The sequence below is a fragment of the Bombus affinis genome, chromosome 12 (genome assembly GCF_024516045.1).
Source record: "Bombus affinis isolate iyBomAffi1 chromosome 12, iyBomAffi1.2, whole genome shotgun sequence".
Lineage (NCBI taxonomy): Eukaryota > Metazoa > Arthropoda > Insecta > Hymenoptera > Apidae > Bombus > Bombus affinis.
Genome location: NC_066355.1, coordinates 5,543,105 through 5,567,961, shown reverse-complemented (window position 1 = coordinate 5,567,961; position 24,857 = coordinate 5,543,105). Strand labels below are relative to the sequence as shown.

Here is a 24,857-nt window from a genome sequence, read left to right as displayed (position 1 = left end):
CGTCTTCGAACAATTTACGAGGCTTGATACATCGTAATTGGCTTGCAATCAAGACGTAACCACGTGCCCAATTACCATGGCTTCGAAAATCCATTTACTGATGATTATGTTTGCTAATTTCAGTACCTATACATTGTTCTACCTTCGTGTATCAGAAGTCTCTCTTTCATCAGAAGTGCATAAAGTGGGAACGGAATTGTTCATGTCAGTAACAATACTAATAAGACTTTTGAAGAAGCTCGAAAACTGAAGTTGAAGGAGGAGATGAAGAATCGCGATATACCGACGTATCCTTAGAGGATAATTTATGCAATAAATTAAATGAGCTTTACTGTAAGTATAAAAATAACTAACCAACTTTATTTTATTTCAGTAATGAAATTTGAATATTCATACTGGTATTGAATATTTATACCTCTATCTTTTCACCCTTGTAATAATGCTATAAATAAAAATTGCTATAGTATCAAGGAAAATGAATAAGAATTTGATTATGAAACTAAATGACATAATTTTGAATTTGATCATGTGTATTGATCGTAAACCGATAGAACAGATTTATTGTGGTAACTCATTTCGCACGCTTCATTGTATTGTTCATACCTTTTATCACGCTCTTACAAAAGCATAAATGTCCCAGCGTGTAACGATTCCAGACAATAAATCTCATTTTCGCGTCATATCGCGATTGTTCGAACGCCCGCATACATTTTCGCCGCGACGGTCGTCAGAGAGGGGGAAAAATAATGGCCATAAATCCACAGGAACGGAAGATGGAGAATGAGGCGAATAGGTCAGCATAGAAAAGTAATTAGCAATAAATCCTCGTAGAGTGAGTACACGTTTTCTTTATGCGCCGCTGGATAACGCATAGTACGGCTTCCGTTGGAACGTGAAACACACCGACGAAGATGAATGTTCACGAAGAAGGTGAGACAAATAAAAAGGAAAACTAAGAAATAATACGTGGAGTACGTGAGAAGAAAAATCGTGATACATCGGTATGCGCTGAAATTTTTTATGACTATCTCAACGCGACATGTTTGTATCTTTACGAGACGAAAGATATTAGCGTGTTTTCTGCTTAAAATATTATTAAAAAACTATAATAACGAAAATACAATGCTGAATAAATACGTAGAATAACGTCTGACTAATGGTATTCTTTTCTACTGAAGATTTGCTTCTGAAATCCTGAATGTTTCTCTGGATTTCATTCAAAGATTTAATGTGTATCCTTAATTTATATTTAACGTAAGCTTTCGCATTCATGGTAGCATAGGTTTATTACCCGAAATAAATTTCAATTATTATTAAGAAATATCGGTGCAATGAAAATATAACAATAAATAAACAAGTAGCCAAGTCCAACCTACAGCGTCGATTTATATTGACGATTATCTCTTACATTTTTATATAGACAGATTATCTTTTCTAATCACATTCTTTTTACTTTAATCAAAAGATTCAATAATATTTCGTAAATTAATGACTAAAGGTAGCTTTTTTATCAATAGTAGTAGAACATCTTATATTTTTTATCTCCATAAAATTCCGAATCAAAATGGAAGATATAACATGAAATAAAGCCTCGGTTATCGAACGGAAAATATAAAAGAGGATTTGTATTGGCTGTATTATATCGTTTAAAGCCGATTTCTTAGCAGGGAATATATGTTTGTGCTAGATAAAATAACGTCTAACACGTACAGCTGAATAGAGGGAAGACTTTGCCCGAAAATATTCGTCCTCTACTACGGAAAGATATATCAAGTTTGGCTCAGCATCGCTACAAGTTCCTGCGATGCATTCGCATACCGTGCTGGCTCGTTCGGTGACTGAACTCGAATGTTACATCTATCATCGTTGGTTTTCTGGGTCCGCAAATCCTTTTGGTCGAACGGTACGCTTTCTGTCAAACGAAACTACTCAGTGTATCATCACGCATCATTGAAAAATATTTTCTGTCGCTATCTTCTTCATTAAGTCAGATCAGTGAAAGAAACATTCTTTATGTGACGATCACACATGATTTACACTGGATTCCTTCACATTTATATTAAATTACTCTTCGAATTTTCTATCTCTTGCAGTTCAATGATCATTTTCACCCGTTTCAAACTTCACCAGCTTTGCACATTTTCGCTATTATGTTCGCTTTAATTTCCTCAAGACCAATGACTATGTTATTCATTGCCAATGATTATTATTCTGTCTGCAAAATGGACGCTCAGTCTTATTCCGAGTTCCTTATTGACCACATATTCAAATTTTGTTTAGAGTTTGCAAAATTCAAAGTAACTTCTAAATTTCTTTTTCATTGTCAATGACTATCATCAAATTTACAAAATAAAGTGTCAGTTTTCTTCAATCTTCTTTATAAACCACACATGAATCAAAGACCATAATTTTGTTTAAAATCTTATTTGAAATCTTCATTACAAAGTTCAAAGAAACCAAACTCTCTCACAGTCAATGATAATCATACAATCTTCAAAATCAATTCCACTTTTCTTCAAAATTTCTTATCGGTTACGCGTTCGCTCCTCTGATCTCTATCTCGACTTTGTCGAAAATTTCGTTCACAGAAATCCCACACTCGACTACTTCGTTTGGTGATGTATCATATCGAGTTTGGATAGTGGTTGCAGCGTTTCGAGAACGAAATTAAAACGAAAACCGCCAGGATCCGAACGATAATTAACGTTCGTCATGCAGATGAAACGGATGCTACACACGCAAACCATAAACGGAGAAAGAGAAAAAGAGAGGAGATGAGTAATAACGTTACGTAGTGTGTACGCGTGCATTCGGCGGCGGCCATTGGCGCAGAACAGTCGCCAGAATAAATTCATTCGTTATTTCCGACTCGATTGTCCCAGATTTGGTCAAAAGCTACAGCCGGAATTAGCTAACCGGAAACTGGTCCTCCGTAACGTGAACCGCCCCACCGAAAAATTTCAATTGTACCGCAGGAATTGCTCGTTTAATCGTGGAAAACAACAATAATTACCCGGCCTCTGTGTTTTCCTTTTCTCGAAACGCGACTCGCTGTGCCATGCGCTATTTGAGCCATTTGATTAATGGAAATTTAGAAACATCGTGATTCACCGATGCGTGAAAATTTCTGATGGTGAATTGTTGATTAATCGCATCTTACTGACGTCATACTGTGAACGAGGACAAATGGGAGAGAGTGTGACGATGCAAGAATTAGATCGTCAATGTTTATTATTGACGTCATATTAATTCTTCCGCTAATTAGACGTAATTATAAACAATTGATGGAACTTATGCTTGTTAGCGAATGAAGATAATGAGAAATTGTAAATGTTTATTATTACATATATACGTATATCAATTTTTGTTTCAATTGATAGTAGTTCAGGTTTATAATGTAATTTAGCGAATGCAGTATATGATCGTAAATATTTGTTAATGTTTTCATATTATATCTTAATTGATAATATTCGCGGGAAATCGGTGAAATTTAAGTTAATAATGATTCATGAATTAACTGCCCTTGAATATTGTAGTTTCATTATGGTATATATAACATATGATAGCGGAAGTGAAATAGGATTGCGACTGTTCAAACAGAACAGAATCGTGTTATTTATCAAAATAGTTTGTACATTATAATTCGCTGCGTAGGTAGAACAACGCAATACCTGATCCGACAACTGGAATACCATTTAAATAACGTTATTAGGACTACGATTTAGAAATATTATTAAACTAATATATGAAACCATACTTAACAAGTATTGCATCGTGTCCCTCTTGCCAAATATCAACGAATTTTGTAACTATTTTTATTAAACGTGATAGATTTTGAATCGAATTCATATCCATCGAATATCCATAAAAGCTATCAACCGTGACGTTGTAAAATACGACCTTCTCGTTCAGAAAAGTCCCGATGCTCGTGGCAAATGACCGGCGTGCCACAATGAAAACCGCGTGTCTCTTCTAAGCGTGAACAATGAACGAAATATCGGCCGATATACCAGCGATGGCCGTGTGGCCTTCGAATCCGATTGATTCCTCCAACGAATATCTATCCTGACGTGTGCGTGACGAGTATAACGCGATCGGAACGAGTGGGACGAAAGATCTTTCGCATGGAAATGAATCGGGATCGAGGCCGAAGTGGCTCTCGTTCATCGACAGACAGCCGCATAGCCTGGGTAATAATTCTGAAAAATTGTTCCGTTCTCTGAGCTCAGTCTGAGATTTTAACGCATAAATCGCCCTCGTTTCTGGATTCCATGTGATATATCGGTGTTTGCAAGTATTCCCTAAGAGGCATTAGGATCGTATATTCTCCAAGTATTGATACAGAATAGCTTTCGCGTTCTAGACTGCTTGATGTACTTTACAATATATATGTACTTTCCTTTTTAATGTCTATCGTACCATTGATTTTACGTTTCGCGTCTTAAACGAATTTCTTAAGCCTTGTTTAAGTCGTGTCTAGCGAATTAAAGTAACAGGATTTCATGTTTGTGTTCATTCAAGTTTAATTGATACTGAATAATTTTTCTCTTTTCTGTTGCCTATGATTTAAGATATATATTTATTCTTTCATTTTTTTAGAGTCTATGGTGTCTTTGATTCTATACTTCATATCTTAATCGAATTCTCGAAGTTAATAAATTAAACTTCAGATGCAATGAAGAACAAATGGATTCTAATGGAAAACTCCATGTCATATCCAATATGGTATATGCTAAATATTAATACGAATTAGACAATCAATACCGATATTCACAGAAATAGCAATAAATCCACATTATTCGGTAATTATTATTTTATTCAAGTTATAGTTGCAAGAATCGCAGTTCTACTCGAAGTTTAATAGTAGAGAATATTTCAAGTTAAATAAAATTGTATAAAGTGATTTCAAATAACTCGAATATAGATAAATTAGCTATTCTAAATATTTGTTCTTAGATATTACATATTAAATTAAATATAAATGTTCTTAAATATTTTTTCAGCTTTTATCGGCAGACTCATAGTCTAATTTCTTAAAATGGCATTTCAAGCTCGATCGATCTCGCCGAAGTTTTATCAAAACCCGCGGTCCACACCTAATCATTTTCCAATCAATAAACGTTCCTGCTGCCTAAGCGACTACCGCAAGAAAGTTCGTTAAAGTCTTTAAAAAAGTCGCATTAATGTTGGAGTTAAAACCCTGCATAACTAACCGCCGCGCCAAACGTGAAATTAGTTTCATCTTCGTTATGCAATGACCAAACTTAACAGCCTGCCAACTTACCTGCGTTTTAAATCAATCGAACATTTTTTCTACCTTCTGCTGCACCATTGAAAGAAATATCATTAATATATATATATATATGGGATGTTAAAAAAGTGGGTGATATATACATAATGTGAATTCAGAAGTTAAGTTTACAGTTCATTGATCTACATATCTATTAATGTATTCTAGAATAAAATTAGATTCTTCATAACTTGGAAAGATGAGGTTCAAACGACTTTCCAAATATCTCGTTCTAATACCTTGACTCGCATCTTATAAATATCGTCCACTTCTTTTTAACATCCTGTATAATATTTTCATTGATTCTATGGATCGATACCGTATTGCAATCACCATTCGATACATCGCTATGGCGTTCAAATAGGAAAATCATGGAACAATACCTACGTGCCAGGCAATTTTATGATCGCACCATTCAATTTCCTCGGTTGTATCGAATCGAATAGGAATGGGATACGACGCGTTTGATAAGAAGCTTCTAGGTAGCTCTCGGGCATAATTGGAACATTGGGCGTAGCACAGCTGGCTAACTATGCATAACGTTAGTATTCCGCAAGTCGCAGTCGTCAATGGTTGGATCCAATTTAATGTTCTGCTCGCTCCTTGGATTTCAGATCTGGACACGATGTTATATGGATACACGAACAACATATATGTGCTGGACCACACTCCTGAATCGCTGCCGGTGAGTACGATTCCGAACAAGCCAGTTAGTCACGGCTGTTACTGCCCGCCCTGCTCCACCCTTCTGTTCGCTCGTTTAAGTCGATTGCACGGATCATAATTGCATGCCACGGTCACCAAAATTAATATGATTGTTAAACTTATACAATGACCACCATTTTAAATTGAAACTAGAACTAGTTAGAGGAAGCATAACCAATTGATGGATTAAGTAAAAATGACTTTGAATATGAATATCATAAGGGAGATGCGTGTTAAGTCGCATTTTTTATTTTTCATATGAGGACTATACGGTAAATAAATTTACTTCTGTTGATGTTTTAATTTTTATCTTATTTACTTTTTTACTATACTTTTAGAATTTTTTTATATTTCAAGTCAATTACATAACAAATTCACATCGAGAATAATTTCATGTTCCTCGAATCAAAGTCAGTGAAAGTATGAGAAGTGCAAATTTATAAAATTATTAGATCGAAGTACGAATATTTTATTCGACTTAAACGAGTTATCGAAGATTATAGAAGTTGTTCCTTGAGTTTAATGATACAAACGGCGATAGTTCCTACGACACAATAGCAAGAACAATATAGCTTGTCTTCGATTCGCGTTCGTCACGATCAGAAAATAATCAGACCCCGACCGATTCGATGCGAATTTAATTAAATTCAACGATGGTGTATCGTTCGACTTTGTTTCCAATTAAAACTCGCAGTTGCGTATTTTGATTAACAGTAAAATTTAATAATGAACACGTGTACACGAAAGAGGTAACCGGGAATTTCTCGGGACAATTCCCCGGGACGCGTAAATTTCGTGGATAAATTGAATCGATACGTGTTGTCGCAATAACAAGGTGCGAACTCCACTGGAACTGAAACAAGCATATACCACGTGCACCACATGCATTCCAATTTTTCAATGAATTGCTGTCATCTTCCTGGCACTAACTAACGAATCAAGAGGGAAGAAAAACGAATTTTCATTAGTTTGGAGACATGTGAGATATCGTTTTCTCAAATAAAATTTTGGCAGCATACATGTACACTCTTATTTACATGTATTAGAAAGATACTCAAAAAGAATTTAAGAAAACTTAAAGAACCAATATAAAATTATCAAAATGTTTAAAAATGATCTCATTTCAAAAGTTAGACTATACATATTTAATATCATAATAATAATCTCGTTAATCTGTCACGTCTCTGGACCATTATTTTGGCCAATTTTTACATCCACGTTATATATTATTACATTTATTAAAAAATCGAAAAACACAAAGATTTTTTATTAATAATCATATTAGCATCATAAGTTCCTTTTTAATGTGATTAATATCAATCGATAATAAAATCAAATTTGATTGATAATATTTAGCTATAAATATAAACTTCGCAAAATATTTCACATCCGTAGTCAAAAAATGGCGAAACGTTGCGGAAGCTTATAGAAAGCGCAGACTCGTAAAAAGTGTACTGGCAATAAAAATGGGCACGTGTCAGTTTCATGCGCAGCTCGGTTCACGTAACGCGATCTATTTTACCTTTCGAATTAATCATTGGTTAAACCATGTATGGTATGTGCATATCATTGTCCTTCGAACGAACCACTCCACTCAATTATCCACAACGTAACGGGCTACGAAGAATAGGGAAATCGTAGAAACGAAATGCGTCCGTGTATATGAATTAAGTTAATTAGTTGTCGAACAAATGAAGCCTGTTCATTAACAGTAAGTCAGTTTTGGTTTCTGACGCAAAGGTAGGGTTACAAGTTGAATTAATGGATCGAGTAGTGCATACATCCCCAGTCAAAAGCCAGTTGCTGCGTTTACTTTAAAACTGGAGACAGTTAAAAAGCAAAGTACGTCAATTAATATTTTACATGTCAAAAAAAATAGTTAACGTATCAAATACTATTGTATTAAAATTTTTGTCATAAAATTCATATAATATTTAAAGTTCATAATTGAATACTAAATTTTTTTAATTAATTTACTCTAAATATTAAAAGATGCTAGTGTATTAAAATTTATACTATAAAATCCATGACTCTTTTTCTAATTTCTAATTTACGTTAAATATTAAAATTTTATCAAGAGCGAAACGTGTCCTAAGACATTCATTCTCCGAAAATTCATCAGAAATCGCAGTAGAATAATTTGTCTGGTGGTGATTTTTATGAGAAAAATTTAAATTTTTTGTCGGAATTTAGGTAACCCATCAAAGGGTACTGTTACCAGGGACGCAATTAGGGGTAGAAAATTGATAGAAGATCTTTATTAGAAGCCACGTGCGACCGAAATTAGCTAGAAGGGTCGGTAGTCTGTAATCGTGGCATTGTCTCTTTTTGCTGGATCTATCGTCGCTGAAGACGGAACAAAAGCGATCAGAAAGCTTTATTCTTGCCTTATCGTTGTCTTCATTAACCGTCTGTGGTTTGTCGCTCATTTCGCCACGATATTTGTCGGCATCTTTATGCAAAGGTAGTTTATAACATACTTCAATCTAGCCGGCGACATACCGTGTGTATCATATGAAGGAATTCGTGTTATCTCTATCAGTCAGTATCGAAAAACGAGTCGAAGAAATCGATAACCATAAAATTGAGGATTAATATTACAACAGTAACATTATGCATAATTTTTATGTAATATATTTCAACTGCCCGTCATTAGGTTCCTATCTTCCTACACTAATGAAAGCTTTTTTTCTCTGTTTACAATAAATAATAATGATAATAATTACTTCTATACGAACAAGAAAAATGAATACTCCACAATCAGGACCATTGGCATCTTGAAATTTCAATTCCTGAGAAATTATTTTTGATTTAGAATTCGATCTTGTATGAACCGATGCCTTCTTACGTGTTTTAATGGAAACTACGTACTTCCAAAGCTCGTCACAATTTCATGAAATAATTGATATAAATTATATTTTCATTCACATATATTCATCGATGAGTAAAGATATACGCGTAAGTAGGTACATATACCGTCAGAAATTGGGAGAGCTGGTGTGCTCGTCTATTTGCGTGTATATTGGCTATCCGTGTACACGATGTTTCGTGTACCGTGTACACAAGACTGAATGTAATTTGCAGGAATCTCGCAGGGGGTGGGATCTGGATCCCGCGCGGTGACATAGGACATTGAATTTCCGGCATCTCGCCGTGGTGTATTGAATCGATCAATCAGTCACATTCACGTTAATTAGCTTGTAGCATAAAGTGTTTATCGTGTCGTTTAATCCAGGTAGGGCGTTTATATTTCGCGCGGCGACGCCTTGCGTCGTATAAATTCATTTCTAGGTAATTACGCTGGCTGGTTTGACGTCCGAAAAATATTTTACCTGCAGTCGAGAAATTAACGCCAAAAGCCTGTAAAGGTTATTTATTCCATTGTTCCGTGTCTTGGTATATTACGATATTTAAAAGAGATTGCTGGTTGCTTGCCAATTTCCTCGTGTCAACACTTTGTTCAAGTACTTGCACAATAACATACACATCTGTTTTAGTGGTTTTATAATGACAAATGAATATTCTTGTAGCAAACGTTTTCACGTGCTATTGTATAGAAACAAACTTTATAGTATTATCTATTTATGGCTTCCCTTAATTATAATTTTTTTGAAAATGTTAAAATAAGTACAATTTGAAAATGTTAAGATATAATAAAATAGTATTTGATCTATGCCTGAGCGACGTCCTAATTGTTATAAAATAGAGATCACTTTCAATAAATTAGGACAAAAATTATTAGGAAGAAATTCATCGATGAAAATTATTTTTATGAAAGATGGAATGGAGAATAATAAAATTAGAAAAATGATTGAAGAATTATTCTTGTAGAGATAACAGAGAATCTCTTGAAATAAAAATTACTTTAAACTATTTAATCTATATCTTTTGTGCCAGTTATTATTTCTGAACATGAGTGTTCTCCATTCCTAGTTTCCGTTTGCCAGGTGGTTTAAGACATTCGTACAGTACAGTTTTAATTCTGTTAAAAAGATCGAAGGAAAAATATTTTTATATCCAGTTAAAAAATTAACGGAAGAGAATGAAACGGCTTAATGTTTATCGTGTTATCAATAGCGGGGATCGTTGGGAATATTTACAGAAAGACTTTTACAAACACGAAACCCTATTGACAGTGTTCACTGGCGTATAGAGAAACTTTTGCCATCGGAAAGCTGCAGCTGGAAACTTGGCGGAAGTAAGTTCATTCCGGAATACGCGTCTTGATAAACATCTTGGCGCAGTTAGGTAACGTTATAGAAACGAGTCAACGTCGGACTTTACGATCGTGCCTTGAGTAAAAGAGGCCGTTAAATCGTCTTATTTCTCTGAAAGAAAAAGGAAGACACGAAGAAACGTTCGACATCGTCAACCTGGAAGAAACGTGCACCCCCTTTTCGACGTTTCAAGGCGGGAAACCATACGGAAATCTCGATCCACGATGGCGTTTAAACGTCACGTAATCTGATCTTTCTGTCGATCTGATCGAAACGAAACGTTATAGCGTTTTACTGGTGGAATATCTGATTTTACGCGTGAACACGAAACTTCCATCAAACGTTCTAGTGAATTTCAAGGTGTTCGATCGCAATTCCGGCCGCGTAGATCACGCTACAGGAATTCCGTGGAAAAAGGAGCCGGGTGGCGTTAACTTGTCCTTTCCAGCGAGCTATTTATCAGCGTCGAAGGACTGGAGGAAAGTTCGCGTGCACGTTTCGAGGAAATACGAGACGAGGAGCCTGGATATGTCTCCCCGGGGAATATCGTTGGAGTCTCTGTCTGGCCAGGCACATGGTGTAGGTACATCGAATCAGCTTTCTACTTGTTATCTCCCGGCATTTGATCTCTTTGCCATTTCCTGTTCACTCTTTTGTCCCTGGATTCTGGAGACGACGTTTCCTTCGGGGCTTCCTTAGTCGCGGTAGAAATAAAGATTCGGTCAATTGGTCGAAGAGGAGAAAGGTCCCTTTCATCGGATGATACAATCCCCTGACATGGCCATTTTACGCTGTTTCTCTCATTCAACGACTGTTGCCTCCTTAATTTTTCTGTCTGATTAAATTTTCTGGATTTCTATGTTAGTTACTTAAGATGAATTGCTTCGTTATTGAGTGAAATCAATGGTCTTGAACAAGTCTTCAACAAATCCTCAGAAACTAGACTGAGCAACTTCGTAAATTGGAAAATAGAAGAAAGCAATATCACGATTTTTTAACATTTTTAAAAATTTATCATTTTTGTACCATATTTTGGCAATAATTAAATCTTATGAGAGTTGTTATCGTATATAGGGAAATTAAACACTAATCATGTAGCCATATAGTAAAATCAAGAAATTTAGGAAAAATGGAGTTGATTAGTTTAGTTCAGTTCGAAGAAGCTCAAGTGTTACGCTGCTTCGTTAAATTTTTTTTATTTTTCCATATTATTAAGTGACTTGAGAGGAATTTTATTATTAAACGAAGGAAATACGTCTTCGTCAAGGAATGTGTCTTCGTTAAATGAATTTTTAATTAAAAGCTTGACATGGACAGTCTTTGCTGATAGTCGAACGATTTAATCTCACGAATATTCTAAGATCTTTTTCAAGAATATAGAAGGACAGCTCGGTGTCAGAATTTTTTTCAAGTTCGTAAAGTTTCGTTATCCCTGGCACCATACAAACTGCCACTTTTCGTACACGTCTTTCCCTCGCGATGTATTTTCAAGAGCTTCAACTCTAATCGAGTCTGCTCCCCAACGTCGTGGAATCGCGCTTATAAAACTTAAATGTACGGCGAGTTCGCCCCAGGACGACTTAAACTTTGACCAGCCAGCCAAATATTAACTCTTTGCACCGCAGGCTAAAGAAGAATTCCGCTCCTCCATCTTGATGAAGAGAAACTTTCCGCCGGAGTCATTGTTAGGATTCCAAATACCATAAGCAATCTTATACATCTAAGTTGAAGTTTACGGAAATTTTCAGTGCAAAAATCTTTTAATCAAGGATTATCGCTATGAAATAATAAAATCAGTTATTTTACGTGAACTTAGAGATACAGAATAGATCGTGGAACTTAAATTTACATTCTGTGTCCTTTGATGTAGAAAGCAAGTGAAAGTAATAAGTCGATTAGTACTTCAATGCCTCTTCGTAATGAGTTAAGCTTCCTTTAGATCAGTCAAGTCGTTCCAAATCACCTGAACTCAAGCAACTTCCAGGTCATTTGAGCTCAAACGACTTCATGGTAAATAACTTGTCTAATGAGAGCAAACCTGAAAGCTTGAAACAATATTTCAAATCGAATAAATGACTAATAGAATCCAAGTTGCTCAAATTCCAATATCTATACCTATATACCTCCTTCTCTATTCGAAAATTTCATAAACCTTTTCTTTTTTAGTTTACGTAGGTAAATGCTTCGGGAAATAATCAATTAAATATGAATCTAGGTATAAGCGTAAATAATGTTTGATAGTACTATATGTATCAGACTATATCAGAGTGTTGCGTATCTCAGAAAAAATTTACGTCTTCTCTAAGATCCCTCTCATCATTGCTATACATTACAGCCTTCATTCGATTTCAATTAAAGACGAAAATTTATACTGTTCGAGCTTAGTTTTTGCTCTAAAAAGGATACGTACGGGCAGGCTTAGAAAAGTAAATATCCGACGCAATTGGGTTAATTCCTTCGCAAAATATCTGCTAAAATTCTACGAGAAATCGACACGAGATCACCGAAAACTTCTTAACCGTTGAATTGCTTTTACGATTCCTCGATTCTTTCACAAGCAAACAGCGGCGAATGCATTAAAACCCTTTCGTGGAGAAGCAGCGGAATCGTTTCCAACGAAGATTCTACGCTGGTGAACCAAGCTCTAAAAGCGCATCCTCCTTTTCACGAACGTTTATGGTTGGTAATAGTTGGAAAGTCTCGTACCCCCGGGGCGAAAAGCCTTTTAACCGACGTGTATTTTCCATGCCCTCTTCGATTGCACGATTCCGTTGAGATTTCGCGATTCCGCGAGAGATGATCGCATCTCAAACCTCATATCAACATGATGGCGTAATTGCATATGATGGATTCGTATAGAAATTGTTATGTGTAATTAGCTGTTTAATGATGTAACATTCAGATGGATTTGCATTCGATTAATTAGCAGTCGGTTATTGATTGCTTTTCTTTTTTGCATTAATGAAGATCTCTCGTTAGCAGAGCGAATTATCTGATTTTGAATACTATTCACATTACGATGTTATCAAAATATTATATTATTCGTGAAAATATACGTTCATATATAAAGGTTGTATACAAATTTTTCAAGTATGTTAGAACTCCATTTATCTGAACTCCATTTATTCGAACGGAATTTTATTTAATCCTCTATCAACTGAGCTTTCGCTGCATGAATCCACTTATCTGAATGTGAGCTCTTACTATGTGAACGAGAAATAATAGGTAGTGAAGAAAATTGGCGAAGTCCTCTTATATGAACTTCCATTATACATATAACTATTCAGATAAATGGAGTTTTGCTGTTAACTGAATATACCTGAATTTTTGTACATTTAATTAAAGCGACTTTCATCTAATTTAACGCAAGATTATCTAATTTCGTTATTTTGTGTATTGTTCGCCGAAATAAAATTTTATATGCTGTTGCGAATTCTCAACTAAATAGCGATCGGTCAGGGTCAACCGATCGGTTGATATCGCGAACTTTCAATGAGCTAACACACAAGGTAGAGGTGAATTTACACTCCTAGTATATCGAATATATCGAGTGTTAGTATCGTTTGATACATTATTTGCATTTTCAGTATACACGAAGAGTTTGACGTTCTGATCACGACGGTTGTACGATCTTGTTGAAACTGAATATGATGGAATCTCAAACGAATGATACGACACTCTGATGAAGACTGTCCTAGGATGTAGCTGTTCCCTCCACCAGCAGCTCCGTCTCGTCCGTACATCCTGACTTTCCGTCCGTGGGTTTTCTTTGGTTTACCTGTATCGGAGGTGCATATCCTTTGATATTGTCATTTATTTACCTATGCCCCAACCCATCGGCACTTAAGGTATTTTTTAGTCTATTGACGATGATCGCATCATAAGGTTTACAGCTCAGGGAGGCAGACACTTCGGACTTTTCCAAAAAAGGGAGATGTGCTGTCCGAGTCAAACTGACGGCCACTCCAAATCTCGAACATATGCATCACCCTAGTCACATTATTTTATCATTCTTAATAAATTTTTCCTATTTATTGGAATGTAAAATTTCATCAATTTTATATTATTATCTTTTATTTCGAAATTTTCTGGAAATCGTAGGAAATTTCCATGAAACGAAAAAGGAGCAGTACTTTTAGCTTAGGTGAGTAATATTTTCACGAGTCACTGAATTTTCCTAACGGGTCATTCAAATTACCGCGACGCATAGAAGTACCACCGCGTCTTCCTCGACGAATTCCTTCGCACATGAGGTCAGGATCATTCCAATTATTTTCTTCCAGCGAAACGGCTCCTGCATTCGCGTTGTAGTACCGTGACTCACGATCGTTTGTACAGTGCCGCGTTGCAGCAACCAGGAGGTGGATTTTTAATGATCTGCCGTCGATAATTAAGCACGCTTGCCTCTCGTCGCAAAATTCCAATCAACCAGCCTGCACGTTTATCGAGAACAAAGACTTGAACTCTGCAAGGTGTTACCACGGTTTTCACCGTGTTATAAACCGCGAGTCGAATTTTTTGATGCCGTTCTTTGCGCAGAAAATTGCACAGATTCCTTTCATTTGGTGTCAAAACGGTTTAAAGTGGCTGTAATTTCTAATTTCAATGGAAGCTCGTGGTGGAAATTAGTGGAAGAATTACGCGAGCACCTTTGGACCGACGCTAATTAACGAATTGAACAAAAGCCGGGGCTCACGTTACCCTTTCTTGAGCTGACTTACCGTAGCTGCTTTATATTTCACAGCTGATTTTCCTTAAGTAACAACCATCGAATCCATTACGTGTAAAAATTTTCACGATAGAAGAAAAAGTATAACATCACACATGAATATTTAAGAAAAAAAATAAGAATTCTGTCATCTTAAAAACTGTGAAAAAAATTCTTATGAACATTTAAAGTATTAATATCACGTTCATAACAAAATTAGGAGAAAATTCAATTATTAACGATTCATATATCCAGAACAAATCTTTCCTCATACGTCTCTCTCTTACAACTCTGTACTATTTCCTTCTGGACATTCACCTTCTTTTATTAACTCTATTGCTGATCTAAATGTGTTCGACCGTTCGCGGAGAAATGCGATCGCGAAGGAGCACGCCAACGAGAGTCGTAAATTCCCGTTACGATTTGATAATCGACGCCACGAATTAGTCGATCCCCTATTTCGATTATGATAATACAGGTGGTTGAACTGATGATAACACTTGGTTAACAAATTAAAACATGCACTTTATTCCAACAACTTTGTAGATATAAATAGTTACGCGTGGTGCGTGTAGATGTATTCTTAGCGAAGTGTAAATAGTACGGAAAACCATTCAAGAGATGGTGACTGATCTAAGCACGAAAAACCAATCAAGACATTGATTGGTCAACGAATGAAAAACCAAAGAAGTTCGGTGACGATGTTGTCGCGGAGGAAAGCTATTGATGGGTGTGTCTAACGCACGGGACCATCGGATTCGTTGATGGCAATTTTGGCCAGGAAAGTGAGGGTAACGGTCATTGCTTCTAATTGGGCAAGAAAAAAGCTGTTGGGTAAGGGTGAGTGTTGGTCGCTCCCAATCAAAGCTTGCCCGTGGGTTGCATTGTACCTAGGAAAACCGTTTTCCCATGTTTTCTCGGAATGGACAATAGATCTAAAGAATACTTCAACTAAAAACATATTTTTTTGGTCTTAAGGACCTTAACTATGAAAATGCGAAGATTTATGATAGGATTTTAAGATTATTGAGGGTCCGCAATAAAAGTGTTTAGATATCTGAAAGCCATCGTGGACGCGGTATGGGTCCTGGTTTGTATAGAGTCACCGGACGTAACAAAATGATTCGTCATTATCCTTTTCCGATCACACGACTCAGGAAATATGCTCAGCAAGGAAAGCCTTAGGCTTCCTGGTAAGATTTTCTACGGGCCAAACACCATGACACAACGTAAAACAGTGCAACGATGCAAACGGGCAAACGGCCTACAAATTTGGTCAAATAATTTCTACCACCTACTACAACATGTCCAGCTGGACAAATTGTAAAGTACAAATTAAATAATAATAATAAAAAAAACCTACTATAACTATTTTAATACCGTACGAATACTGCAATAAATATGAAGCTTGGATCATAGGAGGACTACCACTGATTTTATTTACTTTCACAGGATACTTGATAGATATGTTTACTGTCTAACGATTCTTGCTAATACTAATGTATTAATACATATGTTAACATCCATAATATCAAACATATACCTTCCTGTTTGGACAACTGGTGTCACTAGATTATCTAATGTAGCTAACAAGTTCATCGACACCTTAAATCTTTTTAGCGATTCAGTGTCTCGTTTTAAGTCTAACGTTTATTTAACGGATTTACTTGACGGACCTAACCTATACCTCAGAGGAGTCAAATAGTTTACAACAAATAGATGAATATTGCAAATTTTTCGATATACAACGCAAATCCAAAATTTAAAATATCTCCCACATTTTTCTAATTTCTTAAAGAAATATCTTTCGAGAAGGGAGTATCTTTGGTACATTTTCTCGTAAAACTAATCGCCTCGAACCGTCCGATCCGTCAAAGAATTTAAAAGGACAAGAATACTCACGGAGAGCTTGTCACATTCCTCTTTGATAATCCACCGGAGAGGCAGAGAATTTCTTTCGGGCGCTTCTTTCTCCCAGTGTCGGGTAGAAAAAAGGGGAAAAGGGACACGGAACTTTCGGCGTGACGACGCTCGTCGTGGCATCGTTAGAAAAATCCCTTTCGCCCGTGGGGCGTGTTCGCGGGTGGAAAAGTCTCAAAGAGTTTCTTGCCAATATGAAACGAACGAGACAGCAGAAAAGAGGAGGAGGTACTTGCGGGTACGTCTTACCTCGTTAAGAGAATAATGCCCTTCCGGGGCAACCGAACAACTTCCATCGTGGTAGACTAACGAGAGTCAACGATGCAGACGAGCAAAAAGGAGCACGACCACCCTTAACAAAAGCCAATCAACCCCTTCGAGTTTATTGATGCGACCCTTTGAAGTTAAGAATGCTCAACAATGATTAAGGATTTTGTCAAGGCTTTAGTGAACGACCAATTTACTTGTTTAACTGCTTACTTAAACGGTTCAGATTAAACGGTTGTAAGAAATCAGGTAAAATAGATCAACAAATAGTTGTAAAAAGATATTTATTTTATACTTGGTTCAATATAAATAAATGTACAGGGAAAAATATTACGAGTAAGATTTTGGAAATAAAATAGTGTAACAATACTTAAAAAATTTTGGATCAAAGGAGTTTGACGAAAATCATATTTCGGTTTCGTTAAGATACAATATTAATATTCTCAAAATTACCTACATGTTCTTAACGACTCCAAAAGAAAGAAGACTGAGATACAGTATTTTTGTGAAAAAAATGGTGATGTAAGGCACGAAACTTTCATACAAACGATATTTATTTTATACGCGCTTCGGTGCAGAAATATATAGAAAGAAGGATAATGTGAATAAAATTTTGAAGAGATAAAATAGTAGTATATTCGAAATTTATGTTGGCAACATGAAACGTATATGTAGATGCATATAGAAATTCCGATATATCTTGGTATCGAAAAGTACTTTTCTGTGTCCCTACTCGTAACTACGACAATAAACGCGCCGGAGTACATGGGCAACTTTATATGAGAAAATAATGCTTCAGGAGAAAAATTGCCCTGCAGAAAATTTTTATTCTTCACGAATTTATTCACGATCTCATATATACACATTTCCTATGCTGATGTGGTTACTGTGGTTATAAAACTTCTAAAAAGATTCTTTGAAAATTCATGACTCTTCTATCATTTTAAAATCAACTTTCATATCTTTAATGATTAGAATATTTCATTTATAGGACTAACTGATAATATTTGGCTGCAGGACATGGACATGCTGCAACTGTTCGCCTCGCCGGCGGGACGGGCGTTGCTCACCAGTGACAATCGGCGGAGAGGATCGACGTCGACCTCCTCCTTGTCTCGAGAGTCCTCTTCGAGGCTGAAGAGAGGCAGAAGACCATCGGGTACAGTCAGTGCGCCGACCACGCCACCAAGGCAACGGAAATCGAGCGCGGAACTGTACAAAGAAGCTGTTGAGATTCTTGGTCTTACCTGTTCGTTGACCGATAGCTGCCCATGCATCGATTGTCAGGTAAATAAACATATGTCCTACATGTTTTTACTATAATAAAATGTGTATCCGTAACGTGACAAAGTTATGAAATTTACAAATCAAACAATAACAATTATCTCGTATGTGGAGATCAGAAAATTTTATAGAACTTTTTTTTTAAGGAATCCAACTTTACTTAATTTTTAATTTCCATAGATGTGATTATAACGAGGTATCATTTTAGTTATAATGATAAAAATTATACTGTTTGATTAAAGCATTTATGTCAAGATTACATATATCTCCTAAAGTACATTTAGACAGTAATAAAATATTTTAACGCTGAACTAATGTTCGTACGTGCTCCATTACAGCGGTCAGTTTTAGGATTACTATAACACTCTTTCGTAATAAAAGTGATACTCCAAATTGCTATATAAATTCGACGATATTTTTCCATTGTACATGAATTTATATTTCTTTAACCTTTTCAGGATTAACTTCTTTCATAGTCACAAAAAAATGTCTTTTGTATTAATAGTTAATAATAGGAAAATATCCTCTTGTAGGGTTTTGTAAAAAAGATACAATGCACTAAAATTTGAGACCGGTTTCGCTGGAAATAGATACATTTATTGTTTAGTTAGGTAACATCTTATCAAAGTACGATATATCACGTAATGTAGAAAGTGAAAGGAAAAAATGAAAACGCAGAAATTTCCTTTAATTTGTTATAAGTTATTATTCGTTTTATTCGTTAATATAAAAATTTTTATAATGTGATGGTATCTCTTCAAGTACAAAAATTCCAAATAAAAGTTCGGTTTCCTCTAGTTCTTTTTACGAAGTGGTGGAAATTACAACGCGTAATTGCATCCATTCACGAACTCACTCACGCGACGCGTGCAATTAGCGCGAGTCAGAGAATATAATCTTGGAAATTAAGAGGATATTGTCTCGATTTTCGAACTAATTGTCTAAAGCTCCCGGTGTACCAATAATAGCCGAGGCGAGGCGGTTCCCATTGATTAGCCATTTTCTCGATCAAACGCGTAAATATTTCTTTGCCCCAGTTTTCCGCTTGCGCGACCGCGATCAGCTGGTGTTCTCGTTTCGGAAAACCAATGAAAGAAAATGCAACGTGGAAATTTGGCGTCTGAATTTAATTAAAAATTTTATTGCGTATCGGTTAACCTACTAAAATTTTCATTCCACCGGAAATTTCGCAAGGTGTGCGAGCTTGTTTATGGAATCTCGGAATAACTAACGAGAGAAATTTCATCCTCTATTTTTACTCGCGATAGAATATACATATGCGGAGACGTTAATGAGACTGTTAGCTTCTTTTTTAGTTCGCGTATTTCTCAGCTCGTGACAAAGCGAACTGTGTATTTTCGAGCATTTACGGTCAGAGAATTTTCACATTGAGTTTGCTTTCCAAGGCCGACGCTGGTTGGCATTGAACTTGCAAGGTTAAATATTTTCTTTTGCGTGCACCTCCGAGGCTAGACCCTTCGACCTTTTAATGGTTAGCTTAACTACACAGCTAAAGCCCTTTCGGTTAGAGAGCTTAATGTCGGAAAGCTCGCCACCTAGAATTACTCGATAACGAAAAGCTTTGAACTTATAGGCTAAAAGTTGAAAAAACTTTGACCTGGGAAATTGAATGTCGCAAAGATCGAACCTCGGAAATTTAACGTCGAAGAGCTTTAGCCTCGGAAATTTAATGACAAGAAGCTTTGACCTCGGAAGTTCAATACAGTAAAAGATTTATTATCCAAGCATATCCTATCTAAGCGATAATATTCAATGTTTCAGATAATGTTTAACAATCCAATAAATTATCATTTCTTATGCGAACGATTTGTGGTTATCTATATTTTAGGTTTATTAAGTAACGTTGTCCAAGAAATTCGATTATTCTGTTTGTAACTAATTAATGTGAATAATAAGGATTACGTTGTACTAAAAATTTCTCACCGCCAGAGTTCACGCTCTTCGATTCTTTATTTCTTTTACAAATTACTCTGTCACTTGTAAACACACATTTTCCAACTAAATTCAAAGAACATAATCCACTAAAAAATATCAACTTTTATATCACGATGAAACATTATTCGTCTCTTTTTCAGAGTAATTATTTCGACTGCGAGGAAGATTTCGGCGATGCGAGAACGGAATTGGCTGCAGGCACGCCCATCCTGCTGGACCACGCTTTGTCACATCCATTGACGTGTTCCATACAGTAGCAGCTGAATATCGCGTTTCGAGTACGACTTTACATCCGCCTGTTCTGCCATCTGACGAAACGGAAATCATCGAGGTGTCGAGGATCCATCGGGAACGCTGAATTCAGAGCAAAGTGGGAACGCGTGTACTTGAACGTGTACAGCGTGTACGTTTAACGCCTGTACTTTGATTTCTGAAAACTCTCAAACCGAGAAGATCGCGTGAATTAGAAAATAGAAACGAGTATATAAAGAGCTGAATCTTAAATGCTGGTTTTTCGATAATTTCGTTAAATAATTTCGTAAAAGGAAAACGAAAAACTTTCAACGCGCCGAAAATCTGCACCAAGGTCTTGATTCTCATCGACATGCTTCTGAAAATGTTCACGCGTCTACTTCCAACGTCTGATATTGCGTTCATTAAGTTCTTCGGCGATATAATAGATTGTAATCGATTGTATGTATGTACGTGTACAGGAAACGCTAACGTTATATTATATTATATGGTGAAACAACGTGTTAATAACCCTAAGATTTTGTATGTTTCAATTGCGTTCAATCGTAAAATCGTTAAGAATTTACTTGCTAGTAACAGACACGAAGTTTCGATCGTACTTAACACAAGCGAAGAGCAGGGGTTTCCGACTTGAAAAACGCGATCTCATGTGATTCATTCGATCATCGTTCTCCTCTCGATGGAACACGATATTAATTATAACGATAATTAAAAAAAAAGAAAAAAAAAAAGAAAACGAGACACAACCATCGCGAACGATAAATATATAATTTGTGGACAATACATCGTAACGGAATAAGTCACTGCTCCGATTGTTTCTCCTCTTTTTATATGAAACGAAGAAGAAGATAATAACGCAGGCTTACGTTATTACGTATCTAGGAGTATCTATGTACAAAATATGCCCCCTGAATGTACAACAGTTTGCCGGTAATCGCGCCTGGCTGCTAAAAATTGATGGAAACAAATATCGAGATAACAAACAAACATACATACAAAAAAAAAGAGAGATAAATCTAGAAAATCGAAATTCATCGTTTCACGTTTTTATTATTAAATATTTCTATGTATATTGTCATCGATACCGAATAAAAATATCTAACGCGACCTTAAATTTCGAGCAAAAATTTCTGTGCGCGCGTACAGAGGAAAGAGAAATAAAATATATAATGAATGGTATATATCGAAAAAATACAATATGCTCGTCTGGCTCAAATTCGACGAATTTATTTATCGTCGCGAAACGATACACATGCCAAATGATATAAAAAAAAAAAATGCGCCAAATTTCTATATTAATTAGCGATAACGATACTAAAAATAAATAATAATAATTAATATTTAATGAACGATAACCCTAATAATAAAATACTAATATTAATAATAAATTTCGATCTAGTCGGAAGGTGTAACGTGATTGAGAAGTTTATTAGGTAATATTTAAATCGTTTGTCGACGTACACGATATATGAGGATTATATATATATATATGTAATATATAATATATAATATATAAATATATATATATTATACATATATACGAGTATACATACACATTATATTTACTACACATTTTATTATTATACTTATTCGATTAAGTCTAGTAGGGTATATAGGGTTGTTGAACGTTTATGAGCTCGCAAACAAGCCAAACTGAGGAAAAGCTAAACGATGGCTAAAGAAAAAAATGAAAACCAGAAATAGAAGGAAAAATAATACTAAAGGAAGAAGCGTAACGCGTTGATACTTAGAATTTATATACGTGTAAAGATCGATACGTATGCGTCGAACATATATATATCTGTGTGAATAAGTTTTCTGAAACCGATGCTTTTCGTTAAGTGTTCCGCGTTTAAGTTATTTAAACACGTCGACTGCCGTTTGCGATTCTCGCCGATGAGAGAGCATCGTTAATTTTAATGACGTTCAGAAGTTTCTTCTTCAAACTTCGCCGTTCAACTAACAAAATTACGGTTTATTCTGTCTGCCTGTAGTATCGTAAACGTTATTAAAAAAACTCACGTCTATTTCGTACAACGTGAGGTGAAACTTTCGGGCGTGTGTAATTAAGAATAAAATAACGTAAAGAGTGCTTACAATTTCCTGCCAAGGTTTCGTTCGAAATTTCAATTGTAAAGTAAGAAGAAAAGAGGCAAAGTTTTATTTGCGACAGTCGACGTAACACACGAGAATCATGACTATGTATAAGCGACGTAACGATAAACGAAGCTAGGCCTGAGTTACGTAAAATCGTAGATGGACTGAAAGAAATCAAAAAGAACGAATATATGAAAGGATAGATATTGTAAAAAGGGCTGGTCACTTTCTTGAGTGCTTCTTTATAAGTGAAAGAAGAAAGGAAACAAGAACATGTATTTACTTACATATATCTAAATCCGCGTCGAAGATGAGTGAAACTAAATGAGAGAGAAAATCACATTTAAGAATGCAAGTGCCAAATTAAAATTTAATCGTGCGACGCTCGTAAGCTTAGTGGTTCGCTATCGAAATCTCTTCTTAAATTATCCGATAGATTACGAGTTAAGGGAAGAAACGACATGACAGGGCTGAATATTCGCAAATTTTACCAAACTTTACAAATCTTTAAACGTGTTAAACGCATCGTGCTTCCTCTTTTAGAGGGAAAGGAAGAGGCATGTCGAATCTTCGATAAAACAAAAATAGATTCAATAAAAAGAAGATGATATATTCGACCATTTTATAAGTAATGTGGTCTTCCTAAGAGTCGAGTTTAATACAATAGAACTCGCTATGAAAGTTATATAAAAGGGGAATAGAAAACTTAAAGGAAAGATCGCAAGTAACGCAGGATATATCAAAATCATATTAACATTGCATTGGAGAAGCATTTGAAATTTACTTCATTTTCTTTCACATATAATTATATTATTATATAAACAATATTCTGTGTATGATAATTATCTTTGAGTTAAACGTTATACATTCATATGTTATCCTAACTTTGACGCTGCTCATGCACGAAAATGTAAAAAAGAACGTATTGCTTATAAAATGACCTGATATACATTAATCGTAAGAATATCTCAGTGAACTTGAAACAATTTGATCAAGTTTTATACAGCTCCAGCGACGAGTCCTAAGCTTCTACGTGTTTTATTACGTTACCGTAAACGAGGATCAGCTGAAATGAAAAAGTTTCAGCCACGATTGCTTTCTTTTTACAACGAGACAAGCTGTCGTAGAGATGAAAGCCTGTCAAATTTTACTGATCCATGATCCCGCTACGTTTGTGGAGAGCTTTCAACTTTTTCATCGCTGCCATTTTTTCGTCGAATTATTTCGTGTATTGTTCACGAACAGAAGAAGACTTTTAAGATAATTTTTCGTTCGTACTACGAGTTCGTTTTGTCTACTCGAAGAAGATAGTTGTAGAGTCACGTTTGTATAATCAGAAATATTATCACGACGTTGTTACGTGTAGATAGAAGGGAATTAAACGATTTTTGATCGACTAGTTACGAACGGAAGAGCGTCGAAGAAATGACAGATTTGTTGTAAGTTTAATTCACAAGTATCGTTACTTGTTAAAGCAGTTAGTAATTCAAAGTTGTTGAGATCTGTTCCACTTTTTTCAAAGTCGTTCTTGTTACTTGAGAAACCTCGCATTTCCGCCTCTCTTCCAGTTGAATTCAAACAGCCAATCGACATTCTGGGTCGTTCGTTTTGCGCGATCGTCGAATTGGTTTTCTCTCATCGACGAAAGTAAAAGAGCAATTAAGCTTTAATCTTTTTCCCAAGGATATTCGAGAGAAATGCGTGAAACCCTTGCAAATGATGTAACGATCTTAAAAATAAAAAGATGGGGGAAAATAATACGTGGCTTCTAATCGTTTTATAGTAATGTAAGCCGTGATTAAGACGAGAATGATTCTTGCAACACGCAGCGGCGTACTCTTGGATATGACTACTATTAAAATACGATAAAATATAAATCATGCTCATTTTATTTGCCACATTCCTTTATTAAATATATAATATAACTTCTTAAGTCTAATACATAGTATAAAATTTGCTTATAACATATTTATAATTCTGTTATAACACACTGGATAGATCTATGAATCTCACTAGTTGCAATTTTACTTTTAACAAGTATCTTTAAAAGATGAACAATTTTTTGACACCATTAGCTGTTTTACCATCGGTTGTTATAGATGCAATTTCCTATGCCAGCAGATAACAACATATTTTATACTTACAAATGATGATACTATCG

General features: G+C 35.5%; 1 protein-coding gene across 2 annotated transcripts in view; it reads left to right on the top strand.

The window, feature by feature from the left end:
• LOC126922622 (uncharacterized) overlaps positions 1-24,573 on the top strand; it is a 139,659-nt gene extending 115,086 nt beyond the window's left edge. For both annotated transcript variants that reach the window (XM_050735418.1, XM_050735417.1), the window contains 3 exons: positions 5,905-5,975; positions 18,125-18,394; positions 20,488-24,573. In XM_050735418.1, coding sequence (XP_050591375.1) covers positions 5,905-5,975; positions 18,125-18,394; positions 20,488-20,604 — 458 coding nt within the window. In that variant the 3' untranslated portion in view covers positions 20,605-24,573. The remainder of the gene's footprint in view (positions 1-5,904; positions 5,976-18,124; positions 18,395-20,487) is intronic.
• Positions 24,574-24,857: the final 284 nt, after the last annotated feature.